Source organism: Musca autumnalis, unplaced genomic scaffold (assembly GCF_047663935.1).
Source record: "Musca autumnalis isolate F117 unplaced genomic scaffold, ASM4766393v1 scaffold_2, whole genome shotgun sequence".
NCBI lineage: Eukaryota > Metazoa > Arthropoda > Insecta > Diptera > Muscidae > Musca > Musca autumnalis.
The window spans coordinates 243,214,415-243,231,172 of NW_027411755.1; the positions used below are offsets into that span (position 1 = coordinate 243,214,415).

Below are 16,758 nucleotides of genomic sequence, written 5' to 3' on the forward strand. Positions count from 1 at the left end.
TTTTGAAACCTAATGCAGTTAATGGCCATTGCAACACCATGGAATACACAAGAACTAAAATTCATCCCTCACTTGTAGTAATTACCACATTATTGCTAATTCATTGTTTGGAATTATCATTTGGTAAAGAGGTAAGATGATCGATCATTGGACCCAAAACCAATATATAATTTCACCTTTTTCCCCCGCAACAGGGACAATGCTATCAATTGGTTTTCTTTAATAACTCTTGGACAGATAATCGCCCAGACTTCGTTGTGAACATGACTTTCGATGAACAGGGTAGTGTTCATTCGGAAACAACAGTTAATCGCGAAATAGCTTATCCAGTTTCTAAATTTCGCATTATAGTTCGAGAGGATAAGAAACCATCTACCACCATGTATAATGTCACCTCAAGAATATGCGATCTAGTTGCCATGTTTAGTAAGGCCCCAATAATTAAGCAGGCTTATATATCGGCCATGAAGCAAAGTAATATGTCATTTGATTGCCCTCTGAAGCCTGGATATTATGTCATGGGTAATATGCGTCTTGGTAGCCGTAATCCAGTTATATCATTTCTCTATCGTCCCAAAGTTAGCTATACCATATTGGGTGGTATGTATGAGGAGTTAAAGAACAAGAGCCTGCTACCCTTGACAACATATAAAATGAATGTGAAAATTATTAAGAAATCGTGTAAAGAAGAATAAAAGGTTATTATGTATTAGATTGATTTTTGTGTGAATGATAAATAAATTATGGTTTTGGGATTGCAATTAAACTACCGATAAATTTCTATAGCTAATCTTTATAAATATAAATGAAATGTCGTTCGTTGGTAATGGCATCAGTTGAGAACGGCTGGACCTATTTGGAAAATTATTTTTGTGAAATGTTCGCCATAACAAAGGAAATTTAACCACGCCCACTTTTTCAATTTTTATACCCTCCACGTCGGAATGTTCGTCGGAGACCCTATAAAGTGCATATATTATTGATCAGCATAAAATTCTATGTCGATTTCACCATGTCCGTCTGTCTGTTGAAATCAAGATACAGCTCGCAATTTTAAAGATAGAGAGTCAATATTTGGTACAAAAGTTTTTATTATTGGCAGGATGGTTGGTATTGAAAATGGGATATATCGGTCCACGTTTTGATATTGCCCCCATAGAACGGTACCTCCCGATTTTCGGTATTTTTAAGGTTTCAGCTTCATTATCCTACCAAAATGGCTGAAATTAGGTATTTAGTTATCGTTGGGCTTTCCACCTGAAATTTGTTGGTATAAGTCCATGCATTCATATAGCCCCCATAGAGCGGTACTTCCCGATTTTCGGTATTTTGAAGGTTTTAGTTCATTATCTCACGGAAATGGCTGAAATTTGGTACTTAGTCTTCGTTTGGGGTATACAACTTTCCCCCAGAATTTGGTATGTATAGGTCCACGCCTTCATATAGCCCCCATAGAGCGGTACCTCCCGATTTTCGGTATTTTGAAGGTTTTAGCTTCATTATTTCATCGAAATGGCTGAAATTTGGTACTTAGTCTTCGTTGGTGGTAAACAACTTTCCCCCAGAATTTGGTATGTATAGGTCCACGCCTTCATATATCCCCCATAGAACGGTACCTCCCGATTTTCGGTATTTTGAAGGTTTTAGCTTCATTATCTCACCGAATTGGCTGAAATTTGGTACTTAGTCTTGGTTTGGGGTATACAACTTTCCCCCAGAATTTGGTTTATATTGGTCCACGCCTTCATATAGCCCCCATAGAGCGGTACCTCCCGATTTTCGGTATTTTGAAGGTTTTAGCTTCATTATCTCACCGAAATGGCTGAAATTTGGTACTTAGTCTTCGTTTGGGGTATACAACTTTCCCCCAGAATTTGGTATATATAGGTCCACGCCTTCATATAGCCCCCATAGAGCGGTACCTCCCGATTTTCGGTATTTTGAAGGTTTTAGCTTCATTATCTCACCGAAATGGCTGAAATTTGGTACTTAGTCTTCGTTTGGGGTATACAACTTTCCCCCAGAATTTGGTATGTATAGGTCCACGCCTTCATATAGCCCCCGTAGAGCGGTACCTCCCGATTTTCGGTATTTTGAAGGTTTTAGCTTCATTATCTCATCGAAATAGCTGAAATTTGGTACTTAGTCTTCGTTGGGGGTAAAAAACTTTCCCCTAGAATTTGGTATGTATAGGTCCACGCATTCATATAGCTCCCATAGAACGGTACCTCCCGATTTTCGGTATTTTGAAGGTTTTAGCTTCATTATCACACCGAAATGGTTGAAATTTGGTACTTAGTCTTCGTTGGGGGTAAACAACTTTCCCCCAGAATTTGGTATGTATAGGTCTACGCATTCATATAGCTCCCATAGAACGGTACCTCCCGATTTTCGGTATTTTGTAGGGTTTAGCTTCATTATTCCACCGAAATGGCTGAAATTCGGTACTTAGTCTTGGGGTTATAATATTTCCCCAGAATTTTGTCTATGTAGGTCCACGCCTTCAATAGCCCCCGTAGCCCCCCCCCGTACCACCTGATTTTAATTATTTTGAAGGTCTCACCTAAATGGCTGAAATTTGGTAGTTAGTCTTCGTTGAGGGTACAAAGCGCCTTTATATAGCCCCCACAGTGCGGTTCCTTCATATTTTTGGTTTTTTGGAAGTTAGACACATTATTTTACCGAAACCATTTTTACCATTTTACTTCCATTCAATTCGTGGTGGAGGGTATAACAAGTTCGGCCCGACCGAACTTAACGACGTTCTTACTTGTTAATTTTAATCTTTTCTACAAAAGCTACTGAACTGATTTTCCTGAAATTGTTGCGGAATGTACAGGGATGGCCCCCCGGTGAAAATAGGCTACACATTTAGTTTCGGAATGGGCGGGGTACTTCCCCTATACCCTATTTTTTAAAGAAGTTATTTTTAAAATAATTACGAATGTATCGGTATGGAAATTAATTTGCGAGACAATTGTGTTTGTGTCTCTGACCTTACCTACTTTTTTAGGAACCAAAGACTTGTCCATGCCCACTTTTTAGAATATGTTACATTTACAAAACTACTGAACCGATTTTCCTAAAATTTTCCGGGAATGTACAGGGATGGCGTCCGGTGAAAATAGGATGCATATTTTCTTAAAATTTCGAAGGGGGCGTGGTACTTCCCTTTGCAATATTTAAAAACAACTTTATGAATAAAAATCAAATGCCGTCATAACCCAACTTAGGTTTTATGGAAAGAAAATATTACCGCGCCCACTTTTTTAAATATTCATTTTAATTTAAAGTTTTTCTGCAAAAACTACTGCATCGATTTTCCTAAAAATGTACAGGGCAAACAGGCTACATATTTTATTGAATCCCATAGGGGGCGGGGTACTTTCACTAGGCGGTATTTTAAAAAACAAGTAAAAAAGTGTCAGCCGGCAAAGCCGACCGATATATACCCTCAGCCAATGTGAAGCGAAAATTTTACCTCTAGACAGATCCAATGTATTTAAGGCCTCTTCAGAATTTTGTGGCCCTTTTTGGACATTTGAACTTGCCGACAAAAATGTGGATTAGGAATTAACTACACTAAGACACAAATGTTGAACTTTTGTAGGGCAGGTACCCTTAGGGAGGACCGATATGGGCCATTTTAGAAGTTAAACTAAATTTTCATGAAATATTAGGAGATCCAAAGTTTGGACCAAATTGGTTGCCCCATTCAAGTGATATCGTCCTGGCATTTTAGTGACATTTTTTAAATATTGGGGAAAAGTACCGAAAGTTGTGGACCGGTATTGTCCATGAAACTAAGTTTGGATTGGATATGACGAAGACCAAATGTTGGACCAAATCGGTTGAACAGTTTGAGAGTTATCGTGTTCTCCGACCGCCACATATGGTGACATAGGGTTTTTTTTATACCTTTTGGTCTGTTTTCTCAAGAAATATGGACTTGCCCCTGAAAAAAACTTTTACCGTCGTAATGGAGGTAGCGAATGCAAATCGCATCAACAAAAATCAAAGTGATTCGAGAGCAGGTCTTAAGGTGAAATTATCCGAAATTTTGTGTGAGAGGTACCAGAAGGAATAGACAAATATAGTGCATATTCGAACCTGACCTATATCTGGTAGATATATTAGGATGTGCAAAGTATGGGTTACATCGGTCACTCCCTTCAAGAGTTACCGCGCGCAAATTTTTTCCGAACATTTTTGAAGTTTTGTGGGGGAGGTACCTGAAGGAGTGACCGATATAGCCCATCTTCGAATTTAAACTATGTTTTGATAAAATATTACGAAGGCCAAATTTTGGACTGAATCGACAGTTCCGTTCGAGAGTTATCATGCGCTCCAACCACTACACAAGGTGTCATAGGGGCTTTTTGCACCTTTCCGGCTATTTTCTCAGGTAGTATGAACTTGCCCCTGATAAAACTTGTACCGTCGTATGGGGGGAAGTGAATACAAGTTGCTGCAACAAAAATCAAAGGGAATCGAGAAGAGGTCCTAAACTGAACTTATCCGACATTTTGTGTGGGAGGTACCCGAAGTAGTGGGCCGATTGAGTAAATATTGGAACCTCATCTAAGTCTGGTAGAAATTTCACGATGTGCAAAGTATGGACCAAATCGGTTACTCCCTTCAATAGTTATCGTGCCCACAAATTTTCCGAACATTTTGGAACATTTGTGGGGAAGGTACCGGAAGGAGTGGGACGATATAGCTCATCTTCGAACTTAAACTAAGTTTGGACAAAATTTGAAACGAATCGATTCATCCGTTCGAGAGTTATCGTGCGCATCAACCAGACAGACAGACGGACGGACATTGTTAATCAACTCCAAATTGTCTGAAACACATTTCATCCAAACATACTTGGGGTCTAAAACCATTATTTCTATGATCCACATATTAGCCGTATGAAAGTGTATACATATACCCCTTCTAAGGGTATAAAAACGCTATATTAGCAAAAAAATACGCATATATCGGTTTAAAAATTTACGGATTAATCTACAATTAAGGTACTTCTTTGGGGCCTAAAGACCCGCCCATGCCTGTTTTATTGTTTAAATATATTATATGTATCTCTAAAGTCCATAAAAATTTGTCATTAAAACTCATTACGACGGGCCAGCAACGCGGACCGGGGTCTGCTTTTACCAATAAAACATAAAAGTTAAAATATATAATATAAAAAATAAAAAAAGATATAAACTCTAAAATATAACATTTTGACATTTGACATTTTGGGGTTTTAGATGTACATCTGTTTGTTCTATTCTGGCAAAATGAAGACTATGTACAAAAACAAAAGTATATTTTTAGGCATATTTCAATTTTGTGTTATGTTTCAAAATTTAATAATAGCTATTTACTATGTAATACCCTGATATATAGGGTAAACAAACGCATATTAAGCAAATATCACGGCTTACCACAATTTTAAGAGCGGGAGCAGCTTCCCGGGCTACCAAATTTACTTCTTATATTCCTCCAGTGTAATTTATGTGACATTTGCTGAATATTTTTTGTCATCTAAAACTAAAACTGTAACAGGTGTATGTATATGTAATAATAGTTTCTTTAAGGATATAAACTTCGTAACCCAATATAACTTATTACTTAGCTGGCTCATTACAGAACATTTGTTCCATAGACCGAACTAAGAAAAGATCTCCAATTCTCTCTGTTTAGTGCTTCGCTTTCTGGAATACCGGGCATTGTCATCTCTTCATCCACTTGTTTGCGCCATCTATTCTTTGGCGTGCCAATTCTGCGTGCACCGCCATGTGGCTCGAATTTATACCCCTTTTTAGCGGGTTCATCATCGCTCATTCTTATTATATGACCTAGCCAACGCAATCGCTGCATCTCGATACGTTTAACTATATTGATGGTTCATACGACGTCGATATTCACCGTCAACGCAGATCGGTCCGTAGATCTTTCGAAGAATTTTTCTCTCAAACACTGCCTTATCTGCTTGCGCAAGTACCCAGGCTTCGGAACCATACATCAGCACGGGTAGTATCAGTGTCTTGTAAAGCGGCTTTGTTTTTGAAGTGCTTACTTAAGCCAAAGTAGCATTTGCTGGTCAATACAATTCTTCTTTTTATTTCACAACTGATGTTGCTTGTTGTGTTTACGGCGGTGCCGAAGTATACGAAGTCTTTTACTACCTCAAAATTATAGGAACCAACTTCAACAGTTGGTCCGATCTCAATGGACGCGTCGACACCATAAAATTGGTCTTCTCGCCGTTTACCGCCAGACCCACTTTAGCAGATTCTCCTTCGACCTTCATAAAGATATCGGTTACTTCTTTTACTGATCGTCCCATGATGTCTATATCATCAGCATAAGCAAGTAACATGTGGCTATTGGTGTAGATTGTGCCACTTCTTTTGACGTTTGCCTCTCATATAACCTTTTCTAGCAGGATGTTGAAAAGGTCACATGACATTTGCTCTCCTTTGTGTGCTCTTTCGTTGCGTTGGGGTCGCGTGTGTGTGAATTGCCGAAAAACTTCGTAACTTTAACAATATCAAAGCACGACATTGGTCTAAAGCCGCATTGGTATGGTCCAATAATTTCGTTCGCACAATATCCCTGACACTATCTTGAAGGCAATAGGGATCATAAAGTCTTATCTCCTTTCTTATGGACGGGACACAGGATGCTCAGGTTCCAATCGTCGGGTACGCATTCTTCCTGCCAGATGGAGCTAACTAGCTGATGCATACACCTTATCAGCGTGTCGCCTCCGGATTTGAACAGCTCGGCTGGTAGGCCATCGACTCATGCTGCCTTATTATTCTTCAGCCGGTTTATTGCTGTTTTTACCTCATCTTGGCCGGGCGGTATACATTCAATATCATATTCTGGGATTGGATCTGTGGTATCTTCGTTGTCTTCGCTAATATTGGATACCAGCGATTTGGAAAAATGTTCTTTCCATATCCCGAGTACACTATCTGTACCCGTTACCAAATTACCTTGCTGTTCTCTACAGGAGGATGTGCCAGTGCCAGTGCCAAAGCCATCAGTTTGATGTTTCACTCTTTGGTAGAATTTTCGGAATTAATTCTGACTCCTGTAGATCTCGATTTTTTCACACTCCCGCTTTTCCATTTCTCTCTTTTTCTTGCGGAAAAGACGTTTGTCTTCTCTCCTTTTCTCCCGATATCTCTCTCGTGCGCTACGCGTTGCTACTGATTGTAAGGTAGCTCTATATGCCGCATTTTTCTCTTCGGTAGCAGCACGACACTTCTGGTCATACCATGAATTCCTTTGTGGAGGTCTCTGGAATCCAAGTACTGATTTTGCGGCTGTTTGCATGGAGTGGGCAATGTTTTGCCATTGTCCTGATATGTTATCGGGACGAGGAGTGCTTGATTAAGCAATTGGGCTAGTTGAGTGGAATATACTGTGGCTATCTGTTGTGATTGCAGCTTACCGATGTCCAACTTCCGTGTTGTGTCTGTTCGCACTTTGTTTGCTACCTTTAATCTGGTACGTACCTTTGCTGCAACAAGGTAGTGGTCCGAGTCTATGTTTGCACCTCGGAACAATCGTACATCCAACACGCTTGATGAATGTCTTCCATATATCACAACGTGATCAATTTGATTTCTTGTTCTTTAATCTGGCGAGAGCCAGGTGCCCTTATGAATATCGGTATGCTTAACTACCATGTTTCTTGCTGCTGCAAAGTCTATCAGCCTCATACCATTGTCAGATGTTTCACTGTGGAGACTGAATTTCCCGACTGTGGGGCCAAAGATATTCTCCTTTCCAATTTTGGCATTAAAATCGCCTAGAATGATTTTAATGTCATAGGCAGGGCAACGGTCATATGTTTCTTCTAAGCGCTCGTAAAATATATCTTTCGTCTGTTCGTCCTTGTCTTCAGTGGGAGCATGAACGCAAATACAGCTGATGTTGAAGAATTTAGCTTTTAATCGAATTGCAGCAAGTCTTTCATTCACTAGGGTGAAGCTGGAGACCAGATGTTTATACCTCCGACTAACTACAAATCCGCAACCAAACTCATGCTTTACGTCATGGCAGCTATAATACAGTGCGTCACTTTTAGGTGTTGTTGTGACGCCTTTCCCAATCCATCGTATTTCCTGTATGGCAGTAATAGCGGCCTTGTACTTTTCAAGTACGTCTGCCAATGCGAAGACTGCACCTTCTCTATAAAGAGTGCGAACATTCTAGGTGCAGATTCGCAGATCACGGTCCTTAAAACGTTTGTGGGGTTCGTCAACTTTCTTTCGTTTTTTCATAGTAGGCTGTTTTTTTTTCTAGGCGAGGGTTATTAACCCGACGCCCAAACCCAAGTTTTTAACGTTCTTATGGGTGAACGCGCGGCACATGTTAGCTCACTACCATTAACGGGTGTTAAAGGCAGTTCCCCGGGTGACACCACGGGGAGGTCAGTATCCACTTGAGATGAAAGAGGGACAAAGATAAATCCTGGGCTTTGCCATGTTAAAACCGGTCACGACTGTTCCTTGGTATCTTCCATCCCCTACATCACTCATATCGAGACTATACTGTATTTATATTAAACTAGCTAATGCCCGCAACTTCGTATGCGGAAAGGGAATAAAATATATGTAAAGGGTGTTTTTTTAAGCCCGATAGAACTTGAAATTGTAAAAAATAACACAAAAAATTAAATTGTAATCAAAATTTTTTTTATTCGAAAGATCAATACGTGAGATTAACATTTGAAAATGATTTCGGGCATATGGGCACCGCGGCTGTTCTTGACGAAGTGCATTCTGGACGTCCAAATTTTGGCCACTTTTTCGAGCACTGCTGGCCGTATGTCACGAATAACACGAACAATGCTGGCCTCCAAGGCATCAATTGTTGCTGGTTTATCAGCATAAACCAGTGACTTCACGTAGCCCCACAGGAAATAATCGAGAGGTGTCAAATCGCACGACCTTGGAGGCCAATTGACAGTTCCACTTCTCGAAATCAACTTATCGCCAAATTTTAATTTCAATAAGTCGATGGTTGCGTTCGCCGTATGGCACGTAGCGCCATTCTGTTGAAACCACATCTCCTCCGGATCAATGTCATCAATTTTTTCAAACAAAAAATCATTGATCATGGTGCGGTAACGATCTCCATTGACCGTAACACGAGCTCAGGCCTCATTTTTGAAGAAATAAGGTCCGATGATGCCACCAGCGTGAAAACCGCACCATACGTTGCATTTTTCTGGATGTAGTGGAGTCGGTAGGGTCTCTTGTGGATTGGTCTCACTCCATATGCGGCAATTTTGCTTATTAACAAACCCGTTAAGCCAAAAATGCGCCTCATCGCTGAACACAATTTTGCGATAAAACAACGTCTATAAGTTGCGCGAATCGACGTCTGATTTTCAAAGTAAATTTGGATACTTTCGTAGCGTTGTTCAAACGTGAGTCTATTCATGATGATTTGTCAGAGTATACTGAAACAAATAAAAAAAAGTTTCATCAAAATTTAATTTTTTGTGTTACTTTTTACAATTTAAAGTTCTATCTAGCTTAAAAAAACACACTGCATTTTATGTTTATCTGTTTTATTATTTAATATTTATATATTTTAAATTTTATATTTTGAGAAAGGCGTGGATTCAAGCAAGAACCCATTTAAATAAGCGTGTGTTTATACTCCACTTAGAATGTCTAATGTCTCCCTGATATTAATGCCACATTAATTTATGAAGCCCTATAAGTGTCCATTTGGTTAATTTGCATTCAATTTCAAGTGTTTGTTGCTATTTGTAGAAAAATTGTAACAGTTAGGGGGGTAACTTTTTATTTATAACTTAATGAGATGTCACAATAAATGTTTCTTCATTAGAATATGATTTATTTTTAGTTTGCAAACATGTAACACAGTGGGACGATATAATCAAAAATGTTTATACAATTCGGCCCATGCTGATATATGTCTCGAAGAAATAATACTGGACCTACAAATGTTGAGAAAAAAAGTTTCCTTATATCAAATAAATTTTTTTCTGAAAAAAAGATTTTTTCGAGTCAAAATATTCTTTGAGAAAATGAGCGATGAATAGCCTCTTTAACTTGCAAATACCATTGTAGATTTTTATCTTTTGTTTTTTTGAAAATATTTTATAAACAAATTTTTATTTATTTTTTATTTTTTTATTTGTTACAATTACATTTGATAACAGAATACATTTAATTGTGAATTCTGTTTAAGTATCTCTTATTTCGTTTTTATTATTGCCGCCGCGTAGCAGCAAGTCGTTGGACTTTTATGAACTCTGTCTCCGTCTGTCATACTCTAAGTTACAATTGATTAACAACAATCTCAGCTGTAAGTTTGTTGCCATGAATGAGGGAATGAATGAATTAACGTCATCGGAAAATAAGAAGAAGAGCAATGCATTTCAATAAAATGCGATAATGATTTAACATTATTTTTCTTTTGAATGTAATTGTTATTGCCATAATTAATATTGTTTACAAAGTAAGTGACCCGAAACTATCAGAGCTTTCTGAATTATGATTGCATGTAAGGCTTAAAATACTCATATTTACAAAAATTAAGATTTTTTGGAATAACATATGAGTTGATCGACATTTTTTAAGATCATTGACTATTTTGGAATGCTATCCTTCATTTGGTCTTTGATCATCGTAGTTTTCGTCTTCCCCTATCAGCATATCCAGGCTCGCTTTGTAAGCTGAGTTTGCCGGTATATAAAATTTTCACACTCACATATCACACCTTTATTTTATTAAATTACATTATCTCATTAAATTACAAATATTTCACATTTATTTCCCTTGGCTGCCAAAATACACAGTTCAATCATTTTCAAGTTTACTTAGTTGAGAATAACAAAACACATTTCCTTTTTTTCTGGCAGACAGCTAGCTGACATTTAAGATTGACGACAATAACATCACTTTTATTTTTGCACTAAAAACTAATGCAACAAAAGAAAAACCTAGAAAATTCATAACATGCAATATTTTAATCAATTATTTTAGTGTTGTTGTTGTTGCCGTTGTCATTAATACATCATTCGTCGATTTCATTAATTTCGAACACTTTCTTTATATTCTTTATATACATTAAGTATATAGATTAAGTATTAAGCCTTCGTCGTTATACATTTTATGGTCTCATAATTGTTGTTGTTATAGTCTGCTCTTTTGACCTTTTTATGTTCTCATTCTGAGGGTAGTAATCACATTTTCTTGGTATTTTTCACTGCACCTGACTATCAAGGGGGTTCTGACTCTGAAGTTGTTTGCAAACAACGTTCCACAGCAATTGGAAACAATTCAAAATGAGCATTTTATAGTTTTGAATTGCAAATGAATTTTATTTTGGTGTGACAGATATTTAAAAGAAGGGAAAAATAATCGAAAATGACAGTTATAAGAGAAAGAGGACTTGTTCCCACGCTTACCAGCTCAATGGTACTTGATTTTTCCGAGAGTAGCACGTACTCATTCGACAGCGGTACAGAAAGTCCTGGTGAGATGACAATGCAGCATCAACGAGCAAAATGAAGCATAGCCTAAGAGGCATTGAAAGACGTTTTTTATAGGCTCAAAGCTGTTGTTTCACAAAGAAGCACGGCGAGCCTCCAGCTTTTCGCTGTGGACATTGAAATCCCAACCCCATGTCAGCCATGAAGCAGCTCGAGTGAAGTAGTACGTGGTAAACACGCTTTATTCGTAGAAGAAAAGTATTCACTTTGACGACAAACACCTTGCAAGCTTTGAATATCAAACCGTGATCCTCAAGAACGAATCTAAAGAAATTAAGTCGACTGCGCTTAACCTGAAATATGGGGAAGCTCAAGCAGCGATGATTGTTGCCGATACAACAAGCGTGAATACCAGCCAAATCCAAATACAATCCCGCGACGGCCGGTTCTATGTACCGGATTGACCCGAAGAAGCATCATCTCACACCAGTTACACCAGCAAGTGCATGTTCGTGTTTATCTTTATGTTGGGTCTCGCGCTATTCACCCAATATCAGGCCATAGTTGGAAGGGATGACCGCCTGGCCCAACATAATTCTGATGCGCATCATAAGCAATGACAGTTAACCCCTGGAAATGACAAGAGAAGCGTGGCAATGTCTGAGCAAACAGGATCAGAGGAAAATGTCATAGTTCACCTGACATATTCATCGTGTCACCTGGTCTGACGAATGACGGCAACCCGTAATTTCCCTTGGGTCGTACCATCTCCCTTCTCTCATCTTCATTAATAGACCACCCGACTTCATAACCTCAGAACGCCGCACTTTCATTAACCATGGAAAAGCTAATTGGCAAGGATTTATTGAATTCACTAACCAAAGCTTCAGAGTAGAGAGGAATTTCGAGACATCGTCACAGCTGCAGGCGCTCGTCATATTCCTGAAATAATACCTAATTTCCCAGCAGAGGCGACGGGATTAGCAAATGAGCGTGATGAGCTTCGCCACAAGAATCCTACTGACCCCAGAGTCAGAGAACTGACAGTGGAAGTCAATTGGTTAGTCGGTGTACACAAGCGGAAAAGGGTTGCTAGAGCATCTGAAGTGTTGCAACGTTGGAACTTGTTGTAGTAATTTGTGGACAACGGTTAAGGCGCTATCGAACCCTGGTAAGAAGGATGATCGGATATCTGTCATGTTTAACGGCGTGGCTATGACAGATCCGACGGGGTGCTCAGGATTTTTTGCCGACAATTCATCGAGCACCCCGAAAGCGACCGGGCGAAGAGAAGTGTTCTACGTCTCTTGCGATCTCTTCTAGCCGAGGAGGAACCACCACAATTTGCGAGGCCCAAAATCAAAGCGCTTCAACCTGACGGAATTTCAAAGGGGATGTCCGGGAGTCGAGTATTAAACTAAGGTCCTCAACCTATCGCTAGCCGCCCAAATAGTTCCCGAAACCTCGAAGACGGGCAGGGTGGTGCCGCTGCTGAAACCTGGAAAGGATGCCACCAAAGGTGAATCATACAGGCCGATCTCACTTCTATCATCAGTAGCAGAGGTACTCTAGGCGTTGCTCCTCCCCAGTTTCAGAGAGTATTATCCAGTTGAGGATCATCAACACGGTTTCCGGAAGCAGCATAGTACCACAACAGCACTGCCCGCCATTTCCACATAAATTATCCGAGGACTCAGTCAGGACAAACCGTTCCACATAATAGTGATGGTAGCATTGGATCTGACCAAAGCTTTTGATACGGTCAGCCATGCGAGGCTGTTCGAGGATGTGGAGAATACCACCCTCCGGATATCTATCATGTGTAAGGGCGTGGGTATGGCAGATCCGTGTTTTTTTTGCTCACAATTTATCGAGCACCCCGATAGCGACCGGGCGAAGATAAGTGTTCTACTTCTCTTGCGGTCTCTTCTAGCCGAGGAGGAACCACCACAATTCACGAGGCCCAAGATCAAAGCGCTTCAACCTGACGGAATTTCAAAGTTGATGATAAAACATATGGCTGATCCGGGAGTCGAGTATTAAAGTAAGGTCCTCAACCTATCGCTAGCCGCCCTAATAGTTCCCGAAGCCTCGAAGATGGGCCGGGTGGTCCCGCTGCTGAAATCTGGAAAGGATGCCAGCAAAGGTGCATCATATTGGCCGATCTCACCTCTATTACCAGTAGCAGAGATACTCGAGGTTTTGCTCCTCCCCAGCTTTGTCATCCAATTGCGGATTATAAACACGGGTTCCGGAAGCAGCATAGTACCACAACAGCACTGTCCGCCTTTTCCACATATATTAGCCGAGGACTCAGTCAGGACAAACCGTGCCACATAATAGTGATGGTAGCATTGGATCTGACCAATGCTTTTGATACGGTCAGCCATGCTAGGCTGTTCGAGGATATCGAGAATACTACCCTCCGGGCTAGTTTGAAACATTACGTCAGCTACTAAAACGTGTGGACGCCAGTCATACGTATAATTTACAAATAAGAATTCCAAAGGAGGGCTGATATCTTTGGAACTGTTTAACCTCTCCCTTTCTGCAATTCCACGGGCTCCCTAAGGCATTGAGATAGTAACGTACGCGGGTGAATGTACGCTCATGGCATCAGGTGAAACCATTGACAAAATTTGTGTCAGGCTAAATGCTTATCTCGGTGATCTTGTTGAATTCTTCCATCCGAGAAATATGAAAATATCCGCCATCAAGTCAACGGTTGAATGTATGAATGTACAGATCAATGGGTCAATAATTCCGACAAGGTATGACCTGTGGGGTTACATACGATAGCTTATATAAGTTGACCGCGCATGCCACAGCTATCTGCGATAAGATCAGTTGTGGGAAAAAGATCGTCAGGTCCTTAGCCGTCAGTACGGGTAAAGAAACCTTGTAAACCACATGCAACGCAATGGGTCGATCTGTGCTAAGCAATGTGACGCCAATATGGTTTGCAAACCTAAGTGATACGTAATGGAGATACATGAACACTTGTTACACTGCAACCCTGAGCACTCCAAGAGTATGTCTCCTTATGACTTCGGTGGATGACCTTGCCGGTGTTCAGTATATCCTTGGAGGCTAAAGGCAAAATCAGCAAAATCACAATCCCGCTCAAGAAAATATCTTCATAATCTTGAGGGAAAGAAGTTGAATGGTACAAAAGATAACCTCTAGATATTGAGGCATACAATGTAGATCGCGCATCATACATGACAGGTTGGTCGCCTCAATTCCTACTGGGCCAGGATCATAACATCTGCTCATCTATGCAACTGCCCAAGCCAAACTAACTCCTTTAATTTCTCGTTCATTAAGAAGTAATCCTATTCGAGTGACGTCATTGCTGAACTTGCATTTGGGAGCAAAGTCTGATCAATAAAATAACAAGTAAGAAAATATCAGTCAGCTGTACCGACCGAGATATACTCTCACCCACGCACCTAAAGAAAGAAGAAAACACAATACCTCTGACGTCTATAGGGTTTTTTTGATTTTTTGGGCAAATTTTCTTAGGTAGAAAGAACCCCCCCCAAAATAAAAGAATTGTACGGTCGTAAATAGGACCGCTTACTCAATATGTTGCCAAAAATGTAAAAACGATCCCAGGTGTTCCTTAAGTTGCACTCTTTCCACACTTTGTGTGGTACTCAAAAGGTACTCGAATGAAGGGTCGATGTTGTCAATATTCGGACATAATCCGATTCTATAAGAAATAATACGGTATACAACGTTTGGACCAAACCGGTTTCTCCCTATGAGGGTTATTATCTTACGTACAACCCAGTATGGTTGGTGCCGGCAGGTCTTTTTGGGGCTTTTGGACCATTATCTTAAGAAGTGTGGACTTGTCCCCGAAAAAATTGCAAACAGAACTTTTTGCAAAAAAATTTCAAAACTATCTGAGACGATCGTATGCAATGTTATGACTAATTCGGTTACTCCCTTCGAGATTGATCGTGCGCACCATATGCGAACATTTTTTAACTTTTGTGGGGGAGGTATCGGATGGAGTGCCAGATGAAAAGGTGCAGTGTGTCTGTCGTGCGGGCCTGTGACACATGCTGGGCAGATATTTTGAGCGTTGTCATCGATCTTTGCCCTATAGGAATTCAGACGGCTGCACCATCTCTAGCCTAGTTGAGCCAAAACTACCCTGGTTTATCGTGACAGCTGACACTCCTCAGCTGCGACAGATGGGGATGTTTGTGTGTGGCATCTGCGTCTGCATCCGTGTGAATACTACTTAACCTAAGGCTTGTTGATTGTCTCTTACAACGTTGGACCTCTGTCTCTCTAGATCATAAAGATCCCTCCTGGCATGCCTGGTTGGGGGTCTTATCCGTTTGGTGATTCGAATGGATCTCACAATAGCATGTACTTCAACGAAAGCATGCCATTCATTATGTTGCTGTACTGGAAGAATCTTTGACCCCTCATGTATTTCTCAGGGCGGTGTTCTGACAGGTTTGAATATTTTTCCATCGCCTTGAACTTATATTCGCTGACCAAACTGGCGCCGCATCAATCCCACGGCAGCGGGTTCTTTCGTACCGGATTGACCCGGAACAACACAAAATCATCGTTCCGGCCAGCGGCTGCTACCTCAGTATACATATGTTTGTATTTGTTTCGTTTTTCTGTGTTGGGAGCAGCATATCCCGGAATGCCTGCTCCGAATTTTTTTGGTCCGTGCCGGGACGGAGGGAAAGCCAGGACCAATATATCTGTGCTCAGTTTGTCACATCCGCATCTTCACCCACATCCAACCTCTGGTGAGATGCAACAGATGTCAGGAGTGGGTGCATCTAAGGGGTTGCTCTGGACTTGTCCACGTGAGGGACTACGACAGGGACTATGTTGCTGGGGACTGCGTGAACGCTGTCCCCAGTGAGTTGTCGTCGGATTACGAAACTCCCTCGTCGTCTGACTACGAAACTCCCCCGCATTCCCCTCGACAACAACCTCACACGCAGCCTTTAACACCAGACGTTGTTTCCCAATCCCAGAGAATGCATCCTTTTTGCAATTTAATTGCAATGGACTCCGAGGTAAGATCGATGAAATAGTGGACTTTATGAATCGGAAGAAGATCAAGGTCGCGTCGGTGGAGGAAACCATGCTGAACGACCACAGCTCAGTACGTTGTGATGGTTACAACATAATAAGGAAGGATCGCACCAGATGTGGAGGTGGGGGATTAGCTTTCCTTATGCACCAGTCTGTTCAATACAGACCTATCTCGCTTGAGCCTGCCTCTAATGACC

General features: G+C 40.6%; 1 protein-coding gene and 1 long non-coding RNA gene across 2 annotated transcripts; one reads left to right on the plus strand and one right to left on the minus strand.

Moving 5' to 3' along the window:
* The first annotated feature begins 18 nt into the window (after positions 1 to 18).
* ovm (oven mitt) lies at positions 19 to 695 on the plus strand. The gene is made up of 2 exons (XM_073965491.1): positions 19 to 131; positions 195 to 695. The coding sequence occupies exons 1-2, from the start codon at positions 39 to 41 to the stop codon at positions 693 to 695; spliced, it is 594 nt and encodes a 197-aa protein (XP_073821592.1). The 5' UTR covers positions 19 to 38.
* Positions 696 to 8,683: 7,988 nt separating this feature from the next.
* Positions 8,684 to 11,301, minus strand: LOC141395410 (uncharacterized). The gene is made up of 2 exons (XR_012410619.1): positions 10,196 to 11,301; positions 8,684 to 9,475 (listed from the first exon to the last, which is right to left on the minus strand). It is a non-coding gene; the product is annotated as an uncharacterized lncRNA (long non-coding RNA).
* Between the last annotated feature and the right edge of the window lie 5,457 nt (positions 11,302 to 16,758).

Bases quoted from the DNA above. Each gene is read 5' to 3' on its own strand.
- ovm (XM_073965491.1), top strand. From the start codon at position 39: ATGGAATACACAAGAACTAAAATTCATCCCTCACTTGTAGTAATTACC. The intron at 132-194 runs GTAAGATGATCG...CCCCCGCAACAG, and splicing joins AATTATCATTTGGTAAAGAG to GGACAATGCTATCAATTGGT.